Source organism: Branchiostoma floridae, chromosome 12 (genome assembly GCF_000003815.2).
Source record: "Branchiostoma floridae strain S238N-H82 chromosome 12, Bfl_VNyyK, whole genome shotgun sequence".
Lineage (NCBI taxonomy): Eukaryota > Metazoa > Chordata > Leptocardii > Amphioxiformes > Branchiostomatidae > Branchiostoma > Branchiostoma floridae.
The window spans coordinates 8,912,187-8,933,484 of NC_049990.1; the positions used below are offsets into that span (position 1 = coordinate 8,912,187).

A 21,298-nucleotide genomic window follows, 5' to 3' on the forward strand; every position below is an offset into this window, starting at 1 on the left:
CTCATGTAAATTGTAATGAGAAATCTCAACTTAGGATTATACACATGCAAAATCATGCTCCAAATTGAAAACTAGGGTAAATCCAGTGGTTCCATAACCGATTAAAATATAATATAAGCTCGTTTTTCCTTAAATTTTTCATTCCTGAACATGAAAACTCTGTCAAAATGTCTCTTAACAGCTGCAATATGATTTTAAAAAAATCATAACTTCTAATGTGCTACAGCACACTATCAGAATGCATGTAAAACAACAAAGAGCACCAAGTGAATGCTATGAACTTGTTAGCACTGAATACCATCAAAGAACAAACTTCTTGTATATGAGTTCCCCATCCTATCTTCAACAAACAGCACCTTTTCACTAATAACATTTCATATTTCAAATGTTTCTGAATGATAAATTTCATTTTAAGATTCTTGTTTACAGATCAACTGCTGACAAATGTTCATAATAACTGGTCTAATATAAATTACCAATAAAAACATGAACTTCAACTTTTCTTCACAAGGCCAACCTTGTTTTCAAAGAACTCCCTGTTGACCTAAATTAGCATAGAAATGATTTGTTTGTAAAGTAAGCAAAGGCATAAGGAACAGAAGATAGGCAACCAGCTTTGGTTGGTTTATATGAAAACCAAACATTCTTCTTTTCAAATGAATATCTTGGGTTATTCTGCACCTGCTTTTTCAACGTTTTGTGTAATTTTTTTGGTTCTATTTTGCTGCAAATTCTTTTCAACTCTTGTTAACAAAACTCAACCACCCTTCTTGTTGATCAGTTCATAGCCCTGTCTTTTTCTCTACAAATTTGACATTAACAGTCAGTTAATGAGCAAACATAACAACCATCCAACTGAATTCTTTACATTCTATACACAAACCAGTGTGCAATACATAATATGTGACCTTAGAACTCTACTAGTACCTGTGCAAGATAACTAGTTTTAAAAGTAACTAAAAACTATAGAGACTGTGCACATACCATAGGTACATGCGGGTTTAGGGTATCTAACTACAACATTTGAATTCTCAGTAAACGATGCATACATCTAAATCTTTAAATGCATTATATTACATTGTACATTTAAACCAGCTTGAAGAATTCATTGTACAGCTAGATGGTAATGAACGTGGCAGTGGTGAAAAAACTTGTGCTACTGCTTGTGGAATATAACAACACAAAACATTGTGATCCTATCAACTACTAATGATTGATAAACAATTAATCACTACAAGAAATCGGCCTCGTTTGAAACACATCATCCACAAAACTGGCCAACTTGTTTTTATGATTAAACATAAAAGCATTAAAAGTAGTTAAGATCGACCATCAGAAGCTCAATCCTTGGTACATACATGAACAAATGTACATATGATTAAAACCCATTAAAAAGGATTTTGCATATTAACTGATTACATCAAATATGCTTAGAATGTAGACATAACAGTATTATCTCGTCAATGTTGAATCTTAAACCTTTGCTGTACTTTGAGTTCTCTTTCTACTACCCCTCAACATGTACTCATCGATGGTCCCTTTCTTCCGGTTTGGTTCGACCTGACGTCTGGATTCCAGATCAAACTGTTTCTGCAGTCTTAAAGCCAACAAGTGGTCTTCTTCCTCAGGAGTGAGCCTGTGGCCGTTTTCACCATTCTGGTTGCTGGTATTGTCAGTCGTGTTCGTTGCCACATCAGGCTCTGTGTGCTTGGTTTTACAGGTGCGTTTCCCTGAAGGTTTTGCTGAGGCATCCGTGCTGTCTTCTTCTGTCTTTTGCTGTGTGGTCGAAGCCCCTCTCGTCGTATTTCTTTGCCTTCTTGAAGCTTTCCTTTTCCTTGGAGTACCTCTTGTGGAAGACACTTCACTGTCCTTGTCTGAATCGTCCTGCGTAGGAAGTTCTGTTGGCCCGTTTCCGTTCGTAACCTTTGTTTTTAACAGCCCTTCAGGGACAGATTGGGGAGGGCTGGCCTCAAAGTACGAGTCGATCGTCTTACTACCACTTGGTCTTCTCTGTGGTTTCGACTGCTTCTGCTTTACCTTTCCTTTTCCTTTGTTTGGTACGTTCTTTGGCTGCAAAGGTCCTTCTTCCTTCACACTAACATTACTGTGTACATTCCTATCTCCTTGTGATGAGTTGACTTCCACAACTCGGACTTTTTTCCTTGGGGACTCTCTTTCTATGTCAGTACTGTCACTGTCCGAGTCCAACGTGTCGGGTACCTCATACTGACGAGCTGCCGTCTCTCCCTTTTCGTCTGCAACGCTTTCTTCTAAGGCACTTGCTGGCTCACGTTTCACATTTCGTGACCTGTTTCTCGTCTTTCGTTTGGGACTGGACTCTACGCCGGCGGTGCAGGTTGCTCGGGACTTTGTGGATATCTCCTGGGCTGCATTACGTTCTTCCATCACCCTCAACCACCTCTGCAGCACCTTCGAACTCCCCTCAAGTTCGTACGACGTGTCCTTCCCGAAGTCCGCACTGTTGAGGTTTCTCGGCGTGCTCCTTACGATTACCGGGGAAAGCGGTCGTCCGTCGGCGCCTTTCTTCGGCGGCGTACGAGGGGACGAGTGGATGGGTTTGAAGTGGTTGAGCTCCTCTGTTATACTGTCTCTACTCTCCACACTAGCAGACCGCGAGACATTCTCCAGGGTTGGTAACAACTCCTTCAGGGAGCCCGAGCTGCTCCTGTTCACTCTGGGTGCGACAGTGAAGCTCCCTGGCCGCGAGGACGGCTCGCTCCTGTTCTCCTTGTCGCTGTGATGACTGGAGTTGTGGCCGCTGGTGTTCGGACTTCCCTCTCCAATCTCCAAGCTGCTTGTGCTGGACCTGTCCTTTGTGTTTGTGTCAGTTTCCTGGTAGGGGGAGCTCTTTTTGCTGCTGCCCGGCTGGCAGATGTCGTTACCGTGCAAACCTTTCCTACAACAGGAGGGTGGGGGTGTGATGTACTTTTCTGGCTCAGGCTCACGTTTGTTGTTTGACCGCGGAGAAAGGAAGCTCATGATGCTGCCGCTGCCATTGGTCTGCTTGGAAGACACTCGACTGTTGGTTGGCGTGACGATCACGACGTCGCTGTCGTTCTTGTCCTTCCCCTGAACTGCAGGAGACTGGGGAACAGCAGAAATTTGAATGTTACCTGTGCACAATTTCAAAATGCATAGAAGAAGCAACAGATTTGTATCTATAACTTGTTCCATATTATTCAAAATGTCTGTGTAGAAATAGATGTAAGGGTACAAAGCTACTAGAAAACCATAATTTCTTTCAACTTCATTAATACATACATGATTTTTAGACATACATAATACAAGGCTTGAAATACTGTAAATGTATTTAAGTTCGCGGGGCTCTAATTTTCGTGGTAGCGGGAAAAAGGACATTTTGCGGTGGCTTGCCGTAGTACCATGCTCTGTAGTCTCTTATGGTGGTTTTAAAGCTTGCGGTGAAACGGCCACTGCGAACATTGAACCACCACAAAAGTTTCTGCATTTACAGTACCCACTTTGTATGCTATTTTCAACATTTGTACATGAAAATTTCACACAATTTGTTGTAGCCATTCTTTAGAAAGTGTCAGAAATATTGTTCTCCAGGAATATTTTAATTCAAATATTCCACAAAAATAGGGAAACATTTAGAAAACCTCAGGGTAACTTGGAATGGACTCTGTATACATCTATAAATTAGTATATAACCAAGACTCACCCCCATCTCCATGAGTTGTCTGGCCACCTCCTCGTCCTTCTTAAGTTTCTCCTCCCGCTCCCTGCGCTGCTGTTCCTCCTCCTCCTGCATCCGCTGGATGTACTCCATACTGGCCTTCAGAGCTGCTTCCTGTTCCTTCTTACGCTGTTCTTCAAACTGTGGAGACACACAAAAAACAGAGGTAAATATGAGGGTTCTTATCAGTGCAGTGGGCCACTACGCTGTGATTTGTATCTCCTACGCTGGATGTACTCCATACCGTCCTTCAGTGCTGCTTCTTCTTCAATCTTACCCTGTTCTTCAAAAAAAGTAGACACAAAAAACTGGGTAAATGTTAGGGTTCTCGCCAGTGCTGTGGGCCACTATGCTGTGATTTGTATCCCTGATGCTGCGATTTGGGCCCCTACGCTGTTATTCAAAATATCAAAACACACACACATAAAAAAATAGGTAAATGTAAGGGTTCTCCCCACTACAGTGGGCTATAAATGAAATTTAAGTTGGCAGAGATTTAATTTGTGTGGTAGCGGGAAAAAAGACTGTTCAAGGTGGGTTAAGTTCGCGGTAGCACCATGCACTGCTGTCTCTTACTGCCATGGAAAAAATTTTGCGGTGGTCTTAAGTTCGCTGTAAATTGGCAACGCACGGTGAATTGGTAACGCAAAAACCGAGAACATAAAATCACCACAAAAATGTATCCATTTACAGTATACATTTCGAACACATTTACTGTGGTACAGAATGCTTCCATCACAAACTTCCATCAAAAATGACCACCTCCCTAAACATTCAGGTGGATATTGTATGTATAAACATGTACATTTACTATTTTAAATGGTTAATATTCTTAAAGAGTATCATCTGGTTTGCAAGTCACTGAGCACAACCTGAGTGCTTTATAAGTTAATTCAACCAATGGTTCAGCACCTGACACCTATACATCAATCACTAAACTATAATTATACCTTCTTAAGGCAATTTTGACTGGTTCTCACAGCAGTAAATATACAAATATCGGTCAATATAATACTGCTGCAATGTTGAATTAATCTTTAAATAGAACTGAAAGGAATGAAACTCATAGTCATTGGTATCATGAAATATAAAAAAATTTAAATATCTTATTCATTATATAAGAATGATTTTTTCCCATAGAATGGCAAGTTTGAATAGGATACCAACCGTCAATAGCCGAGCTAGAACCTTAAATAGATAGATTTTAAATCCCCCATATACTACATGGGATATAAAATGTCACACACAACCAAAGCAGGCCTTGGCCAGGCCACAGGATTGTGACAGGTCTGAGCATGCATGCCTCCTATAGCCTGGAGCAAACACTAGTGGTACCACATGTTTACACAACTCTCCTCACCCGTCATAGGGTACGCTAGGGTCCCACTCACCCGCAAACCTTACCACCAGTTTATACAATACAACATCCAACACCAAGAACAATTCCTCTGACCCATACAACTTAAAAATGGCCCATGAAACGATCCTGTTTGTATAGAAAAGAAGGCTACGCTATGGCAGCCCTTAGATATAATTAGCCCATGGAGACAAACAACACATTACATTATTACCAGACATTAAATACTCACTGATTACACCTCCTTCCTGGCCTCAGTTTCTTCTAAAACTCTCAGAATAAATTCTTATGACAGTCAGTTACAGGAAATTCTCAGGGACTACAGGATGTGGAGAGTATCCCAGGCATTTTACAAGTCACAAATCCTCTCCTACTTGGAAGCTCTGGGCTTATGCTTGAATGGGCCTGCGTATGTAGTGACCTCAGGAGTGGCCCCACCTCCTTATGAATATGTTAATAAGGGGGTGTGTTCTTCATATTTCCTGTGTTAGACCAAGACTACATCAGTACATGGGCCTAAATACTGACTATGACTACATGTAGATTCTGAGGGACAAATAAATCGCAGACGGACTGATTGCTAAATGGCTTAAATGGTAATAAAGGTATTTACATGCAACCATTGCATGGGGTGTGCATGTGCAATTGTAGTTGTCACAGACCCTTCCCCCAAGTCAGGTTACAAATTTTCACTGGACAGCAATAAACATATACAGATTTTCCCAAAGATTCCAGCTTGGATTTAAAGGGACCTTTGTTACTTAAAATCCTGTTTGCTTAAAATCATGTTTTTGATTGCTTGTCATGTTCATGTTTTTCACGAATGTCAAATCATACATTCAAACAAATAGAAATAACAATACTGCTCTTGTCTGTATTTTGTAATTATTCTCTGTTGCAAAATGTGTCCCTCTGTGAGATTATTTTATCAAAAGTATAAGTTATAAAATCAATTTCTTAAAACGAGAAAAAAGCTGGTTTAAAAAATGCCTTGGCCGAGAATTCTTTAGCAACCCACTCTGTGTATTAAAAGCTTTTCCATGCCACTATTTACTTGTTCAACTAGCCACATGTAACCACACTCTGAGATGTTTATTCAGTGTGTAAAGCAAGCCTTGCCAAAGTGCCACAGGGACAAATGACATAAGCATTTGTACCTATCACTTTTCAAAGGCGATGCCCTGTCACACAGCCAACAATGCAAAGAAGCCTGCCAACAACCATGGCTGCAAAAAATTGTTTACCTCTTCTTTCAAAAAGCAAGCTTAACACACCCCAAATACTTGAGGTGTACCTTTAAGAATATAAATGACATTTTTGCCACAGAACTTTTCATGCATTATCCACAAAAGGAAGCAGCAATGTAAGACAATAATAGACATATACTGAAGAAAAACAAGTACTTAAAGGCTTTCTCAAGTGTAACTGGAGAAGATATGGCAGGGATTTATAACCAATGGGAAGAAAGCCAAGGTAGAGGTCAGGCACAGGTCCTGTATGGTACACATGTGTGATTGGATAAAACACATTGGCATGGAGCCAAACAAACAGCTGTCTTTCAACTTAGTTACTGTAGATGTTGTAGTGTTCGTAGTGGTTTTATGTTGGTGGTTTTCACCGTGACCTCCCCACCACAAATTCATGACAACTGCAAACATGCATTTCCAATGTATTAGTACTGTATTCCAGAAAAGCTTCAACAATGAACTAAAAATACAGCAAAAATGTCCTACTTCACAACTCAGTCCCCACAAAAAAATTAATAGATGAATTTACAGTAGACACAGGTCCAAGGGTTTGGAAGCAGTCCTAATATCTTGCTAAGAAAACAGTGTAAGGTGTTGGGGTGAAGGCCTTTACTGACAGTTTCAAGAAGATAGAAGCAAGGGATCATCCCAAAACAAATGTAGCTTAAGGGATACAGGGTCGTGAAAAAAATTGGGCATTTTATTTTTAATATCAAGGTAAACTGCAAACAAAATTGTACAGTGACTTGTACAATTTAAGTTAAAAGAACACTATTAATTGTAGTATTATCTTTTCAATTTGTCTATTAAGAAAAGACCTAAAATAACATTTTTACAATTAAGTATGGAGAATTAAGAATATGTACAACAAGTCTCTTGAGGAAAAGACTTTTGAATAGCATTTTTACAAGTATGATAAGACTTTAGAATTGTAAAAAAAACTTTTGTTACCTTTTTCATCTGTTCTTCATACTCTCTTCTGAGTTCTCCTGGCTCTGATACTACAGGGAAGTTGGTAATTGGCAACTCTGTAAAATAAAACAAAAACAATGTCAATGACTTTGAATTTCCATAACTCACTAAAATTAACTCACTGACAGAACACAACTACTGTAAATGCATTCAGGTGTGCTGGGATTTACTTTCCTGGTAGCAGGAAAATGGAGTGTTCACGGTAACGGGGGGGGATCCAATGTCCGGTAACTGTTCTAAGTGAATGCGCATGGCTTTTGTCATCGTACGTTTTACTGAGAACCCATCAAAAACAATTTAAGATCTTGTTAACAACCATATAACTGTGATTTAAGCTGTGCAGACATATGTTTCCTTTAACGGCAGCATTCCGAACTTTACTTTGACAGCGCGCGAAAGTTTTGGCAGGTTTGGACTTGCGTTTCAGTGGAACGTTCTAACACAAAAAAGGGGGTCCAAACTCCGATAAGTTAACAACCAATCCATCTCTGCATATCTTTAAGCATCCTATGCATGCAAAATAACACTAAGCTTCTTCAATACTATTTTTAGTCACAAATATATGCAAAATTTTGAATTACGATGCATGTTTAAATACGATTACTTACAAGGATTACCTCTCACGGTGAAACCAACCTGTCGCCAAAAAGAAAAATGGCGACACTTTGTTTACGTCTGCCTGCGATTACACTTTTTCACTTTCGGCTTCTGTATTTCCTGCTTCAACCTCGTTTTTAACAGCAGAAATGACCACAGGATTTCTTTAGTCGGTGGGGATCGATTTTCTTGAGTGATTGGTACTCTACTGACGGGTTGACTAACTCCATCGTGTTGAGCATCGCTCGGCTTCCTTCATAGGTGATTGACAAAGATGGCGGGGTTGACAGGGCCGTGAACATGCGGCATAATTCAGCTCCGATTATCCAACTATAAAAGCAAAGACACGACATAGCTGTGCTTATTTAGGAAGTTTTATAGATAGCCTTCTCATCTGTGGTGGTATCTTTTCACATTTCGTATTTGACGATGAATTATTTAATAGTTTCCCAGGCCATGTTCTCGATATGTTCGCTCGTCAGCATGCACGGAAGGCGTCAAACTTGTGTACTTTTTTCAATCGTTATCTGTTGGGGCTTACCAACTGGGACACATACTCTGACTTTTCAGTTATTTACAGCAAGGTTTAGTCCATAACAAGTTGCACTTATTATGTGCAGACACTTATGCATATCTCCGCAAAAATGATTTTAAAATCCTACCGGACTTTGGACCCCTACCGGACTTTGGACCCCTCCCGTTAGTTTAAATTTGTGGTAGTGCCATAAACTGTAGTCACATATACTATAATGGAAAATTGTTTGCGGTGGCTTTAAGTTGGCGGTGAGCAAACATTTCTGCATTTACACAGTATATAGTATACGAGCTAAAAATCGAGAAGACAACAGCATGTCCAGGACAAAAGATACACAAAACAGAAGTTCTCCTGCAGTACCAAGATAGGCCACCTGGAGACCCGAAACAAAAACGGAGCCAAAATCATGCCTTTAATTTTTTTTTTCATGGAGGTAGCAATACAAAGACATGATAGAGGACTAAAGAGACAAGCTGATGGTTAAAAACTTTTATGCAGTATTTTTACAGGCAGTAAATTTTGCATGTAAAACCAAGAGCCTGCCTTGGTCTTAGGGTCTTGCCCAAATATGGAAGTGCCTCCCCTATATTTACGGCTGTGGTCCAAATATGGTGCTGGCTGCACAGAGGCACTGTGGGGAGTTTTCTGTACAGTAAATTGCAAATTATCATGCACAGCCACCATTTTTACGGAGACTGCAGCCGTAACAAAGCTCAAAGATTCAGGTTACCATCCACATTTCAATTTAAGGTATGATATGGATAAATAAGATGGTTTATCTAAAGGATATCACTATGATGTTTGGGGCAAGGAAAGGGGTTTTCTAGACCACTGCTTTGGCTAAATTTACAGGCCTGTAAGTAAAAGGTGGTTGTTGAGTTTACATGCATTCTGTTTACCACTCATATTTGTGATTTTCTTTCCTACTTGTTATAATGTGGTTTAAATGGTTTATGAATCAATGTCTAATGTATTGTTATTGCACAAAGATGTAATGATGTGCATGTAAATTGCATATACATTTTCTTTTATTTCATGTATTTCTGGTATTTACAGGTATAGAGATAGAAGAGAAAGAAGAAGCCATGGCTGAAGGTAAAACATCTTGACCCAATTCTTCTCCCTCACTGCCAATCTCTTGAATACAACAGGCCATATTCATTGTGGATATGGCTAGATGTTGAACCAAGGGCATTTTAATCAGTAAACCTGTGCATTTATGCATGATTTGTCAAAAGATTGTGGACTGTGAGCCTTCAAAGTTCAATGCGCTATGTGTGTAACTCAATATTTTGCTGAATTTCTGTAATATGAATTACCAGGAACATTATGTGACATGAATAAAATTTTTTACTGTTTTCTGAAATATCATTTTATATGTCATTTTGTAATTCACAATAATCCTTGAGCTTGCGTATCTATTATGGCAATACCAAGTTCTGGATATTGTTTCTCTAAAAAAATTTTACTGTCACAGTAGCAGCTTAACTGCAAATTCCCTCCCTTAAATGACTACAAAACTACACAATTGCTTCAACCGCAAATTTAAAACACTATCCAGACCTCTTTTTATCATCAAATGCTATCCCCAAACAAAACCATCGCAAAAGATGAAAAGTAAATAAATTTATCGCAACAGCATGCTACTGTACAATCAAGTTATTTGTTATTTATTTCTCTAACCAGCCATGGCTACCAAGCTTGAAGTTGGTGCTATCTTCCACTCCTACGATGAAGTAGACTTCGCTATCCACGACTACCAAATGAGGAACTTTGTACAACTATATATAAGGGACTCCCGTACAATCAGTAACGGCACACGGCGTGCTCGAATAAAGAACTTCAACCAGAGGCTCAAGTATTCTGAGATCACCTTCGCCTGCGTCCATGGAGGGCGCAAGTATAAGTCCCAATCAAGTGGTGTCAGGCCAAATCAAAAGTAAGTACAGTAAATGACCGTTTCCAAAACCATATCCAGTAACTACTTTTTGGCGTATCTTATTACCTGGATGTCTAACCTATATCGACGTAAGTACAGTAAATTTGTTAAATTTCCCAGTATGAGGGAAGGGGAGGTTTTCGAGGTGTTTTATGGCAGTTGAAACAATATTTATACATCGGAAAAGTATATTCGCTGAGTCTGGATCTGCAGTGGATAGATAGGTCAGTGTAAAACAAAAATACAACCACCGCAAATATTTCAAGTTAATCATTCTTTGTAAAAAAAAGTCTTTAACTTCTTGAAATAGCTGTGAAATCATTCTAAACGTCTCTTCATAATTCATTATTCAAAGCTTAAGTTAATGAAGGTTATGCTGGAGAAAATGTTCAACTTAATGATTCAGTATTGACTTTACTCGTGTCATATTCAGGACATTCCTGATGGACTGTCCCGTGAGTCTGAAGATGAGAGTTTCCCCTGATGGCCAGTCTCTGTTTGTCAAGTCCTTTCAGGAGCAGCACAACCACAGTATAAGCCAGGTTTGTATGTGTAATTGTGAAGTCAAGGGGTGGGAGGCGTGACAACACTATGGACCACCCATGTGTTGTGCTAAATTCAGGAAGTAATTTACATAAAATGTGGACATCTCGCTACAAACTACTGGGATAAAAAACTTTCCTTGTGAAATATGGCAAATCAAATCATCTTTCCTACACATTAGTCCAAATGGTTCAACACTCCAATGTCTGGGAACGGGTTTTCTGCGCGTGGAGAATTTGCGCGCGCGCGTGAAAAATTTGCGCGTGAAAAAATAAAGTTCCTGAAATATGTCAGAAAATGTGCAGCAAGGAATTCTAAGGCAGAAAAATGTGAACCTATGATATAATTTCCCATCTGTTACCTGAATTTTGGGTTTGAAAAAAACCCTGATTTTAGATCCCTTGGGAATAGGTTAATTTGCATATTTTGAACATTTCAAAATCACCTAAATTTGACAGAAATACATGGAAAAATTACTCATATGAGGTTTTATATTGTAAAATGTAACAATTTGAGGCTTTTCTCCATTTTAGAAGCTTCATTTTCTCTTTTTTGAAGAAGATTGTTTCACGCGCAAATTTCAAACTTTTTTGCGCGTGAAAACTGAACATTTAAAAATCACTTTAGAATCACTCAGATCGAGATTTCGTACTAAGTAATGCAACAATATGATACTTAATTCCATTTTGTGCCATCTTGTTTGAGCTTTTAAGTATAAAACTGCAGAAACTTTTTTAATCCCTTGGGAATCAGCTAATTTGCATATTGTCACGCGCAGATTTTTCACGCGCAACTTTTCACGCGCAACTTTTTCACGCGCACTAAACCCCATCCCCAATGTCTGAAGTTGAAAGGTACTTTTCTGTTCTTTTTCCTTTTCACATTTTCATCATTACTTTTTGTCCTGTACTGCTGCAGGCCTCCTATTTGAGCCTACCACAACGAAGGAACAGACCTTCCCCTGTACTACTTAACAACTTGAACCAGAGTGATCGCGCAAGCAACGAACCTGCCCAGGGGACCATACCTGCACGGTCTGTGGACATCACAAAGGTGGTAGAGACCATGAGAAAAATTCCTGGTATGTGGATTATTCAAATACCAATAATTTTTATTTCATATTTGCCATTTGTTAGTCCGTATAATGCAAACTCTGCTAACAGGGGCTGTAGGAGGCCAGTGGATGTTAGGTGGGTTGCTATAACTTATAGTATAAGTACAATTTAATCAGGCTACCATACTGTTATTCTTCATTGTATGTTTGCCAAACTTGTGATTTCTATTAACAATGCTGCAAATTAAAGTACTGTCAAAGACAATTAGTTGCACAATAGAAAAGGTACCAAAAAACACATTTAATAAATTGGAACTGCAAAATTCGTGATGGAAATGAAAACAAAACCACTACAAACATATCAAGATTTATTGTAATCCATCCCAGGCTGACAGAAAAGCTAGCAATAAATGATAACCTGTGGATATGAACCAGGGCTTTAGCCAGCTCGAAATTTTTTTCCGTCAGCCAATTGCAATCGTCGCGAAAACCGCGAAAATTGATTGAACTGAGACCTTGAAAAACGGGTTTTAATGAGATTATCGTATGCGAAAGGGCGCCGACACACATTGTCAACAATCATAACAATAGCAAAACAAACAGTGTGTGGCTTGTACGGCCGTGGACAGCGTCCCCAAGCCGCCAGTAGCTTCCACCAAGGATTTTTGTCCATCAAGGTTGACGGATTGGTTTGAAAATTTTTCCGTCCGACGCAGCAAATTTCCGTCAATTGACGGAAAAACAGACGCTGGCTAGAGCCCTGATATGAACAAATCATCAAATGACAATGTTCTTACAATTTCTTTTCAGAAGCAACTGTTCATGTCAAGACATCAACCACTGAACAGAACCAAACCCTTAGCAGCATCTCCTTTCAAACAGCCCACATGAAAAACTTGTTCCATGCGTTTCCAGAAGTGCTCCTGATCGACGCCACCATGAAGCATAACGAAACCAATATACCTCTCTATCTCCTGATGATCGTTGATAGCAATGGTGAGTTCCACATAACAGGATTGTTTATGGCCCTGCTTGAAGACTCTGCTACAATGCTGCACCTCATTTCTTCCTTCAAAGAAAGCAACCCAAACCACACCAGGACAGAGTGTATCGTGGCGGATGTGGATACGCCCCATCGAAACCTTCTTGGCGTGCACTTTCCAAACGTGATCATGTCTATGTCAGACCTGCACACTTTGAGGGCGTTTCGACGTGACGTGTCCACGGAAAAGCTTAGGATATCGCCCGACCAGAAAGTTGCATGTCTTCAAACGATGGAAAAGATGGTGTCTGCTCAGAGCAAGGAAGAGTATGACGAACACTACAACATTCTGCAGTTCTTGGACGTTCCTCAAGTACTTGTGTACTTCAACGACAATTGGCATGGCAAGAGGGAAGAATGGGTGGCGGGTCTTCGAAGTGAGCACAAGTTTTTCGTCAGCACTGCCACCAAACACTTGGAAACAACCATCCAGAAAGTTAGAAATGTGATCAAGAAGAGTTTCTCAGTACCAACTTTCTTCACTGATGTCATGAAGTGTGTAGATTCACTTGCACTGGAGAAAGGACAAAAAGTGGTCGACATGGTCCAAAAGGTCAAGCTAGCGCCTTGTTCCAGCGAAGCAGGTTCGGCCGAGGAGCAGTTTGATCGTCTGCTCACCCCACACGCACTTGGCCTTGTGAAGCAACAGCTGCAACTGGCCCTGTCAATCACTGTCATCCGGAACGTCAAGCCGCAAGGAATGCTTCACGTAAAGGCAGAGACGTGTCCGTGTAGCTTCTTCAAAGTCCTGAAGCTACCTTGCCGGCACATCTTTGCAGCACGGCGAGGTAAAGGATTGGACGAGTTTGACCCGACACTTTGCTTTGAACGGTGGACCCGCCAATATTACCTGGACCACTGCGGCATGGTTAGACCTCAGCTAAATGGGAACACACTCATGGAAACCATCGGAGATCCCCCAGCATGTCTGGACGCATCCCAACAAGAGAAGTACAGCAAGGCTGTTCACCTAGCGCAGAGGTTAGCCCTGGCAGCCGCTCGTCTGCCCCACCATGACTTTGTGCAGGCAGTATCCTGCTTGGAGACGGTCGCTTCGGCTTGGGAGCGGCAAGAGCAAGTGATGGTGGCATGTGTGGACCCTGCTCCACAGATTAGCCAGAATGGTACACATCTCAAATATTACACTTTTCTTAATTGTAAACTAATCTAATTTCATTATTGGTTTATTGTGATACCTTTAGTCCCTGCATTTTCCAGGGTTCAGAAAACTTGTGATTTGCAGTATGAAGGAAAGGTTCATTATATCTGCTTTGTTTCAAACTTGCACTTCAAACAATTCTGTTGTACAGTAGTAATAAATTTGAAAAACATAATACATGTATGACATATTTGCAACCTCAATAACGAGATCCCTGTGAAAAAGTTCAAAAGTTTCCAGATAAACGTTATTCAATCTTTTATCCACATAATTCTCGCACAGAGGCATATGAACAGATTGATGAAATACAATTGTTTCAAGAAGATATGACAGTGCCTGTTTTTCACTTGCAGGGATTGGCAGCAGTCAGTCGAGTGCAAGACTTGTTCTACAGGGTGAGCTAGATGAAGACAGCTGTCAGCCTCCAAGGAAGAAGATGTGCCAAGATTGAGGAATCCTCCTAGTTCTAATTAACGCCATGTGGATCTTCAATTTCCTAACACTGGTAGTAACATAACCAGTGAACATGTTCACATCTCTAACCCTACTTCCTCAGTGTGAGTATTGTCACTGAAGAAAGGAAGTGGATGCTACCTGTAATATCTTCTGACCGTCTAAAAAATTATACCTATAGTTGCTTGGGTAACTGCCTTTTGGTGCTTTGCTCATATCTCCCTTTGGCATTGTTAGCATTTTTTTTTTGATATGTAAAAAAATTTAAAAATAAAACAGGCATTGGAAGAAAATAAAAAATTTCTATGATCCTTTCCCTCTTTTTTGTTCTTGATACATTTCATAAAGAGATGTATCAGTAACAAATACTATACTTCAGATGTTATGATGATAAAATCTCAGGATTTAATAAAAACAAAGGATTTTTTTCCAAAAATTTAAGGCATCTGGTTTGTTTTGCTTTTCATAACGTTGAAGAAACATCTAAGAGAAAATTTCCATGTCTAGACAAAAGGCAAACATTTTTGTAACTCTGTGAGTGTGTGACATTTGTAAATAAAAGTAAAATATTATGGAACTGTTTAGATAAATGTAAACACTGGTTTTAATAATTTTCTTCTTAAACGTATTTCACACCTTCCCTTTTTCTAAAGACGGTACATTACTAACCCCGGGTTGACTTGACAATGGACACCACTGTTGACAGACACAATAGTCATCACCATGACAACTGGCTCATTTGACAAGCAAGCCCAGCTGTTCCATACTTTTCAAACTACCTACACATGCTGGACAGATACCTCAAGATCAGAATTTACGAAATAAAATCAAAAATGTCATGGATATTAGGAATGTTTCCTTTGTTGGCAAGAAACTAACTTGAGAATTTAAGTACTGGTAGGATAAAGAACTGTCAGCAACTTTGAAAACACACAAAATGCCAAAAATCATAATACTGTGCTGTTACTAGCCTCGCTCCTTAGGTGTCGCCAAAAAGTGAGGAAAATCACCAATAAGTTAATAGCAAGGCTGTTGTGAGCAGTGAAAAATTTTACATAGCAAAATGATAAGACACATATTTTACTGTACTGGTTCTGCCCAGGAAGGAGGCGTGTACAGACCTGTTTTCCATCATTTTGACGTCTGAAAATATCATGAATCTGATATCGTAGAAATACACCTCTTATCTCACCTTCGTCGCTCAGATCGTCTAGTGTATCATTCTCCTCGCCCCGAAGTCTTCTCTCGCACTTTTCTGGGAAGTAACGCTGAATCTGTGCCCATCTTTCTTTGTTGACAAGCGTGTGTTCCCGCGCGTTCTTCCGGGCCCAACTGGAGATGCGCAGCCGACACATCGGACAGACGAAGTTTGCCTCGCCGTTTTGGACGTTCTCCTGGAAGCACGGCATACACAGCTCGTGTGAACATGGCATGGTGACCGGTTCTACCAGGATTTCCATACATATCGGACATATCACCTCAGATAAAGCGGGTTTCTGTGAATAATCCACCGTTTGGGACGACTTTCGCTTCGGTGGCGCCATTTTTTCGTGAAAGAAAATCAAACTATCGCCCAACTCTCGCGATGGCGAAATCTCGCGAGACTATTGTGAGGGTCATAAGTAGGTTTTTGTAACACTGGCTCGTGCATTATCTTCAATAGAGACAGGCTAAGCATGACCATTTACAGACTTTTATTACACTAATATAAGACTAACAATATAAAAGAGATGAAAATCATGATATTAGATTTCATTAAAACATTCTCAGCCTATCTCTGTTTCAGAACATTTCCGAGAAATACTCCATACAGAGTCACAAAATAGGAAAACATGGCGCACATGAGTTTGAATTCGTATCTTCAGCAGGTATCTTACTATTTCCCGTTTATTTCTCACACCTCGTACTGTCGTACTGGTGTCAACTATCGCACATATTTATCGTCATGCTTTATGTTTATTTAATTACGATGTGTATTTTCAACTATGAGCAGCCTATAGAGCTATGTGGTGATTTTATTTGGGATAGTGATGGGGAGGGGGGCGATCAGCGTCACTAATTTAAGAAGCACTAAATTTTATATTTTCACGCCAGAAAAACAGTTAGGTGAGCAACATGCAACACAGATCACTACTCGAAATGGGGTTTGAACTCATGACTCTTGGTGCAGATGCAAGGTTACTAATCACTGGTCTTCCACCTAAATGAAGATGTGTATGTTTTTGTTACCTGTAGGTAGACAGATCCATCAACAACTGTGATGGCTCAGTACTGGCAGACCTGTTATCCTTCAGACATCCTCATATAGCCAACACAAGACTTCAGGTGGGACTTCTTATTATAAAGTCGTTGCCTCAACTAATACATAACATATGTGAAGGGCATTTTATTTTACTTAGAACATTAAGAACAGTTTTAATTTAACGTATTTGTAGACGGAGTACTCAAATGAAGCAGACCATTATCTGTGCATTGTACACTTAGGATAATGGGGGCCTAAATTTAGCGAGAAGTAAAGCAAGCCTACTTACTTAATCACAAACGACCGCCTTCCTGGATTCAGCATGAAATGACACTATAACATCTCCATGCAGGGCCTCGTTTGATTAAGTTAATTGTCCATCTCGAAAGAAGCAGTAGTTGATTAAAGTTTAAACATCTTTACAACTTGATCACATGTGCCCAATCCAACCCACACAGATAGAGCACCCAGAGCAACACTGTGAGCAGTTCTTTGAGCAGCCATGGGATGAACTATTGGCTGCTCACATCAGGTATGCTTTAATCTTCTTTAATTTTTTTCTGTATCTCTCAATGTCATTGTTACCCCCCAGGAAGGAGGTTCTGGTTGCTTTTGTGTTTTTGCACCTATAAAACTCTAGATCCTTCTTCTTCAGGTAAATTCAGATCCTTATGATGGATTTGTTAGAAGTTTGAATCTTGGGATGTTGATAGTTGTAGCGGTCCCCATGAAACAGGACAATTTTGGACACCATAGCAGTATTTTTTGTGTTGTAACAATAGGTGTACTGTGAATGCAGGCACCATAGTTTCACAATGCATGTAACTAGTACATGTGCATGATTGGAAATGGAAATGTCAACTTTTTGTCAAGTGTCAATGTGTACAGCAATTTTTATTCTGTTTAATTTTTGTTTGTTTTTGTCTGTAGATGTATCTGGGCAGTTGGTAACCATGACTTTGTGGAAGCATACGGCTGCCAGACTGTGGTGGTGCAGTCCCTCATCAAAGCCATCCAGAGCCATAAAGACGACAACTGGTCAGTTCACATTTGACTGTTGACTGGCCCTGGACCTGTGAATTATACAATAGATCTTTATATGCTCACTAGTACAGTTCATCTATCATTACATTCCATAGCATCTTCATTCTTACACCATCCACTGCACAGGGTATACAGTGGCCCTGGACTTGTGACTTCAGTTTATAGTTAACAACAGAACTTCATATGCTCACTTACACAGTTACAGTATCCGATGTAACATTACAGTACATAACACATTACAACACCCAGCTTCCCCTGTACAGGGCCCCCACAGTGATGTACACTTAATCCCTGGACCTGTGACTCTAGTTTAAAGTTCACAACAGAACTTTATACACTCCTTTACAGTTACAGTACCTGATGTAACATTACAGAACATACTAGTAAAACAATAAAATGACAACCTTTCCTTCCACAGGGCCCTCCCAGTGATGTACACAGTAGCCCTGGACCTGCGCCTGTTTGCCCTGAGTGCAGACGTACAGCTGGTGAGGAAAGGGAAGGGGAAACCTGGGGAGACTCTGGAGAAGGCAGCTGATGTCCTCATGGGGTGTTTCAGGGTGTGTGCTAGTGACAGGTATGATCAGGTGTGCTTCATTCTGCTAGCAATGTAATAGTTTATGATGTATTGTTATGTTTACCTTCACAGAAGGGAAACACAGTTTTGGCTGTGTCTCCTTCTTCCTCTTTTTCTGACAGATTGTCCTCTCTCTATATATATCATAGCAATGTAAATAACTATTTTTGGTATCATATTATTATTTCATTAGCATTAGCAGATCACTGCTGTATAAAGTGTATGCAACTGTGCACTTCAGAACAATTTTAGAGAGTTTATTACCATATGAGCCCCTGATGATAAGAACACAGGTGGTCATCTTTGAGAATGAAGGGTCACCAAAAAAATAGCATACAAACATACTTTTTGAATGATTGAATATGATTAATTATCAAGGCACAACAATATATGATATAATATTTGTTAATCAAACATTTGACACATTTTTTCCAACAGCCGATCAGATCTTGATGTGTCCAAAAAGTGGGGAATGCTCAACATTGTCAATCAACTCTTCAAAATCTACTTCAAGGTAGACACTTTCTCTAGAGACAGTTTTATGTTAGAAATTTTTTTTTCTACAAATTTGTCATATTTCCTTCCTTAGATGTCAATACATTGAGTATGATCTGAACATTTCCTATTACTACTCATTGCTACATGTAAGTTTACCGTAGTGTAGACATTCATGTAGATTGTGGATTTTGAAAGGCTTTTGTAACCATTTTCTCACAAGAAACTTACGTTGTTTTAGATCAACAAGCATCACTTGTGTAAACCCCTGATCAGAGCTATAGACAGTTCCAACCTCAAGGATGATTTCACTAAGGCACAACTTGTCACCTACAGGTAAACAACTACATTTATGACGTGAATTTGTTGTAACGATTTGTTTTGATTAACCTTTCTTTACAGACTAATACTGTTATGTGTTATGTTTGTAATTTAGAAGGTAGGCAATCCAAGTGAATTGCCAAGATCTTAGAAAAATTAACACAGTGTTCAGAGACTTTGTATACATGAATCATGTTTGTGCATTGTCTTTCTTTTTCAGATATTATGTTGGAAGGAAAGCTATGTTTGATGGCGAATTCAAACAAGGTAAGGTATAGCATTCCCAAGTACTAGTATTAAGGAAAATATATGTTATATACATGTTCTTCCTAAAGTTAGTTGAGTTAATATAGATAGAAGATGTATGTAAATTTGATGTATTGCTATTTCAGATGTATTGCTGTTTCCAAGTTATTATATACATGTATCATAGTTTCAAGGTCATTTATAATGTCTTGATATGGAATTGTTGTAAATAAAATATATGATGAGAGAATTTTTTCCCTTGTACCAGCTGAAGAATACCTGACCTATGCCTTTGACCACTGCCATCGAGCCTGCCGCAAGAACAAACGTTTCATCCTCATCTACCTGCTTCCTGTCAAAATGTTACTGGTAAGTTTATAGAGTTTTATTTTGAATTATTATCATGAACCACACTGTAGTCTAAGCATTGGCTGTCTTGTGTGGTGAGTGAAAAAAATGTGACAGACCTCAACAACAGCAGACCTGGACCACTGCAGTCAGGGAGCAAGATGCAGTGGAGAAAATTGAAGACAAACTAAATGCAGCTGCAAGATACAGTGGCTTGTCTACTACTAGTACTACTGATGGTTCTGCATTGCTTGAAAAAATTCTTTCTACATGATATTTTATGGAATTGATGAAGATGGCAAAGAACATATGTAACATTAGAACAAGGTCAGCGATTTGAGATTCTTCTTTCTATCCTAATAGTGTTATACTAAAATCATGTTGAACAGCTTCAGCCTTTGTTTTCTTCCTAGGGCCACATGCCATCAGTGGAGCTCCTGCAGAAGTATGACCTCACTCAGTTTGCAGATGTGGCCAAAGCTGTCAGGTACCACAGTTTTCTCACTACTCATAGATTTTGCACATTCATGTACTTTTTGGGTCAGTACTTTTTTAGGATACCAACTTGAAGTGATAAATTTGTACATGAATGACCTTAAATGATAATCACATAACACTGTATTGTAAAAACCATGTGTCTCTTCCTGCAGTACTGGTAACCTCCTTCAGCTGAACGATGCCATGGCCAGACACGAGGCCTTCTTCATCCGCTGTGGAATCTTCCTCATTCTGGAGAAACTGAAGATCATCACTTACAGGAACTTGTTCAAGAAAGTGTAAGTTGACTTAAGTGTAGTTTTCTTGTTCTTGTTTTGCTATGGCATCAACTGGCTGAATGGCTTGAACTGACTGAATGGCTAAACACTGGGAGGCTATGGTAGGCTATATGTGACATGCTTATTTCCCAACCATGGTCTGAAGAAGGTTGGGAGGCTATGATCAGCTATATGTTGCAAGAGCTTAATTCTCAACTATAATCTGGAGCAGGTCAGGAGGCAATGGTTGGCTATATACGTAATGTGATTTAGGTAGAGGGCTAGAAATTATTTAAGGTACGAAAAGTTCAAATCTCCTATTTCCATCCTGTAGGTACCTACTGTTAAACACTCACCAGCTCCCACTAGACGCCTTCGTTGTGGCTCTGAGGACCATGGGGGTAAGTACTGTTAAGTCATTTAATTTTGAGTGTTTTAAGTCAATGGAATCTTGTAACTTTCTTTTTTTGTTTTCTGAAATTGAATCTTTAGATGCCTAACTCTCAAAGTTCTTTATCTAGAAGATCATCATTCATAGCCACGACTGGTAATTGAATTTTATTCCTATTGAATGTTTGTTTCCGAATTCAGGTAACTGATGTTGATCTAGACGAGGCCTCTTGTATTGTGGCTAACCTCATTTACATGGTCAGT

The 21,298-nt window shown here is 39.6% G+C and overlaps 3 protein-coding genes across 4 annotated transcripts in view; 2 read left to right on the plus strand and 1 right to left on the minus strand.

The window, feature by feature from the left end:
* Positions 1-713: 713 nt before the first annotated feature.
* Positions 714-16,216, minus strand: LOC118427630 (E3 ubiquitin-protein ligase RNF169-like). 2 transcript variants are annotated; one of them, XM_035837505.1, is made up of 4 exons: positions 15,809-16,216; positions 7,274-7,350; positions 3,699-3,859; positions 714-3,106 (listed from the first exon to the last, which is right to left on the minus strand). In XM_035837505.1, exons 1-4 carry the CDS (start codon positions 16,158-16,160, stop codon positions 1,474-1,476), a joined length of 2,223 nt encoding a protein of 740 aa, XP_035693398.1. In that variant the 5' UTR covers positions 16,161-16,216; the 3' UTR covers positions 714-1,473. The 2 variants fall into 2 exon arrangements, with proteins under 2 accessions (XP_035693398.1, XP_035693399.1); XM_035837506.1 differs by having other exon boundaries at positions 714-3,105; positions 3,704-3,859; positions 15,809-16,214.
* On the plus strand, positions 8,621-11,108 carry LOC118427671. Its single transcript, XM_035837567.1, has 4 exons — positions 8,621-9,176; positions 9,483-9,521; positions 10,113-10,365; positions 10,799-11,108. Exons 2-4 carry the CDS (start codon positions 9,512-9,514, stop codon positions 10,947-10,949), a joined length of 414 nt encoding a protein of 137 aa, XP_035693460.1. The 5' UTR covers positions 8,621-9,176; positions 9,483-9,511; the 3' UTR covers positions 10,950-11,108.
* Positions 16,217-16,369: 153 nt separating the features above from the next.
* The window catches only part of LOC118427640 (PCI domain-containing protein 2-like), a 5,486-nt gene continuing 557 nt past the window's right edge, over positions 16,370-21,298 (plus strand). The window contains exons 1-13 of the mRNA XM_035837521.1: positions 16,370-16,484; positions 16,852-16,941; positions 17,317-17,390; positions 17,789-17,896; positions 18,321-18,479; positions 18,918-18,993; positions 19,216-19,310; positions 19,516-19,562; positions 19,810-19,910; positions 20,303-20,376; positions 20,540-20,665; positions 20,979-21,045; positions 21,236-21,292. Coding sequence (XP_035693414.1) covers positions 16,449-16,484; positions 16,852-16,941; positions 17,317-17,390; positions 17,789-17,896; positions 18,321-18,479; positions 18,918-18,993; positions 19,216-19,310; positions 19,516-19,562; positions 19,810-19,910; positions 20,303-20,376; positions 20,540-20,665; positions 20,979-21,045; positions 21,236-21,292 — 1,110 coding nt within the window. The 5' untranslated portion in view covers positions 16,370-16,448. The remainder of the gene's footprint in view (positions 16,485-16,851; positions 16,942-17,316; positions 17,391-17,788; positions 17,897-18,320; positions 18,480-18,917; positions 18,994-19,215; positions 19,311-19,515; positions 19,563-19,809; positions 19,911-20,302; positions 20,377-20,539; positions 20,666-20,978; positions 21,046-21,235; positions 21,293-21,298) is intronic.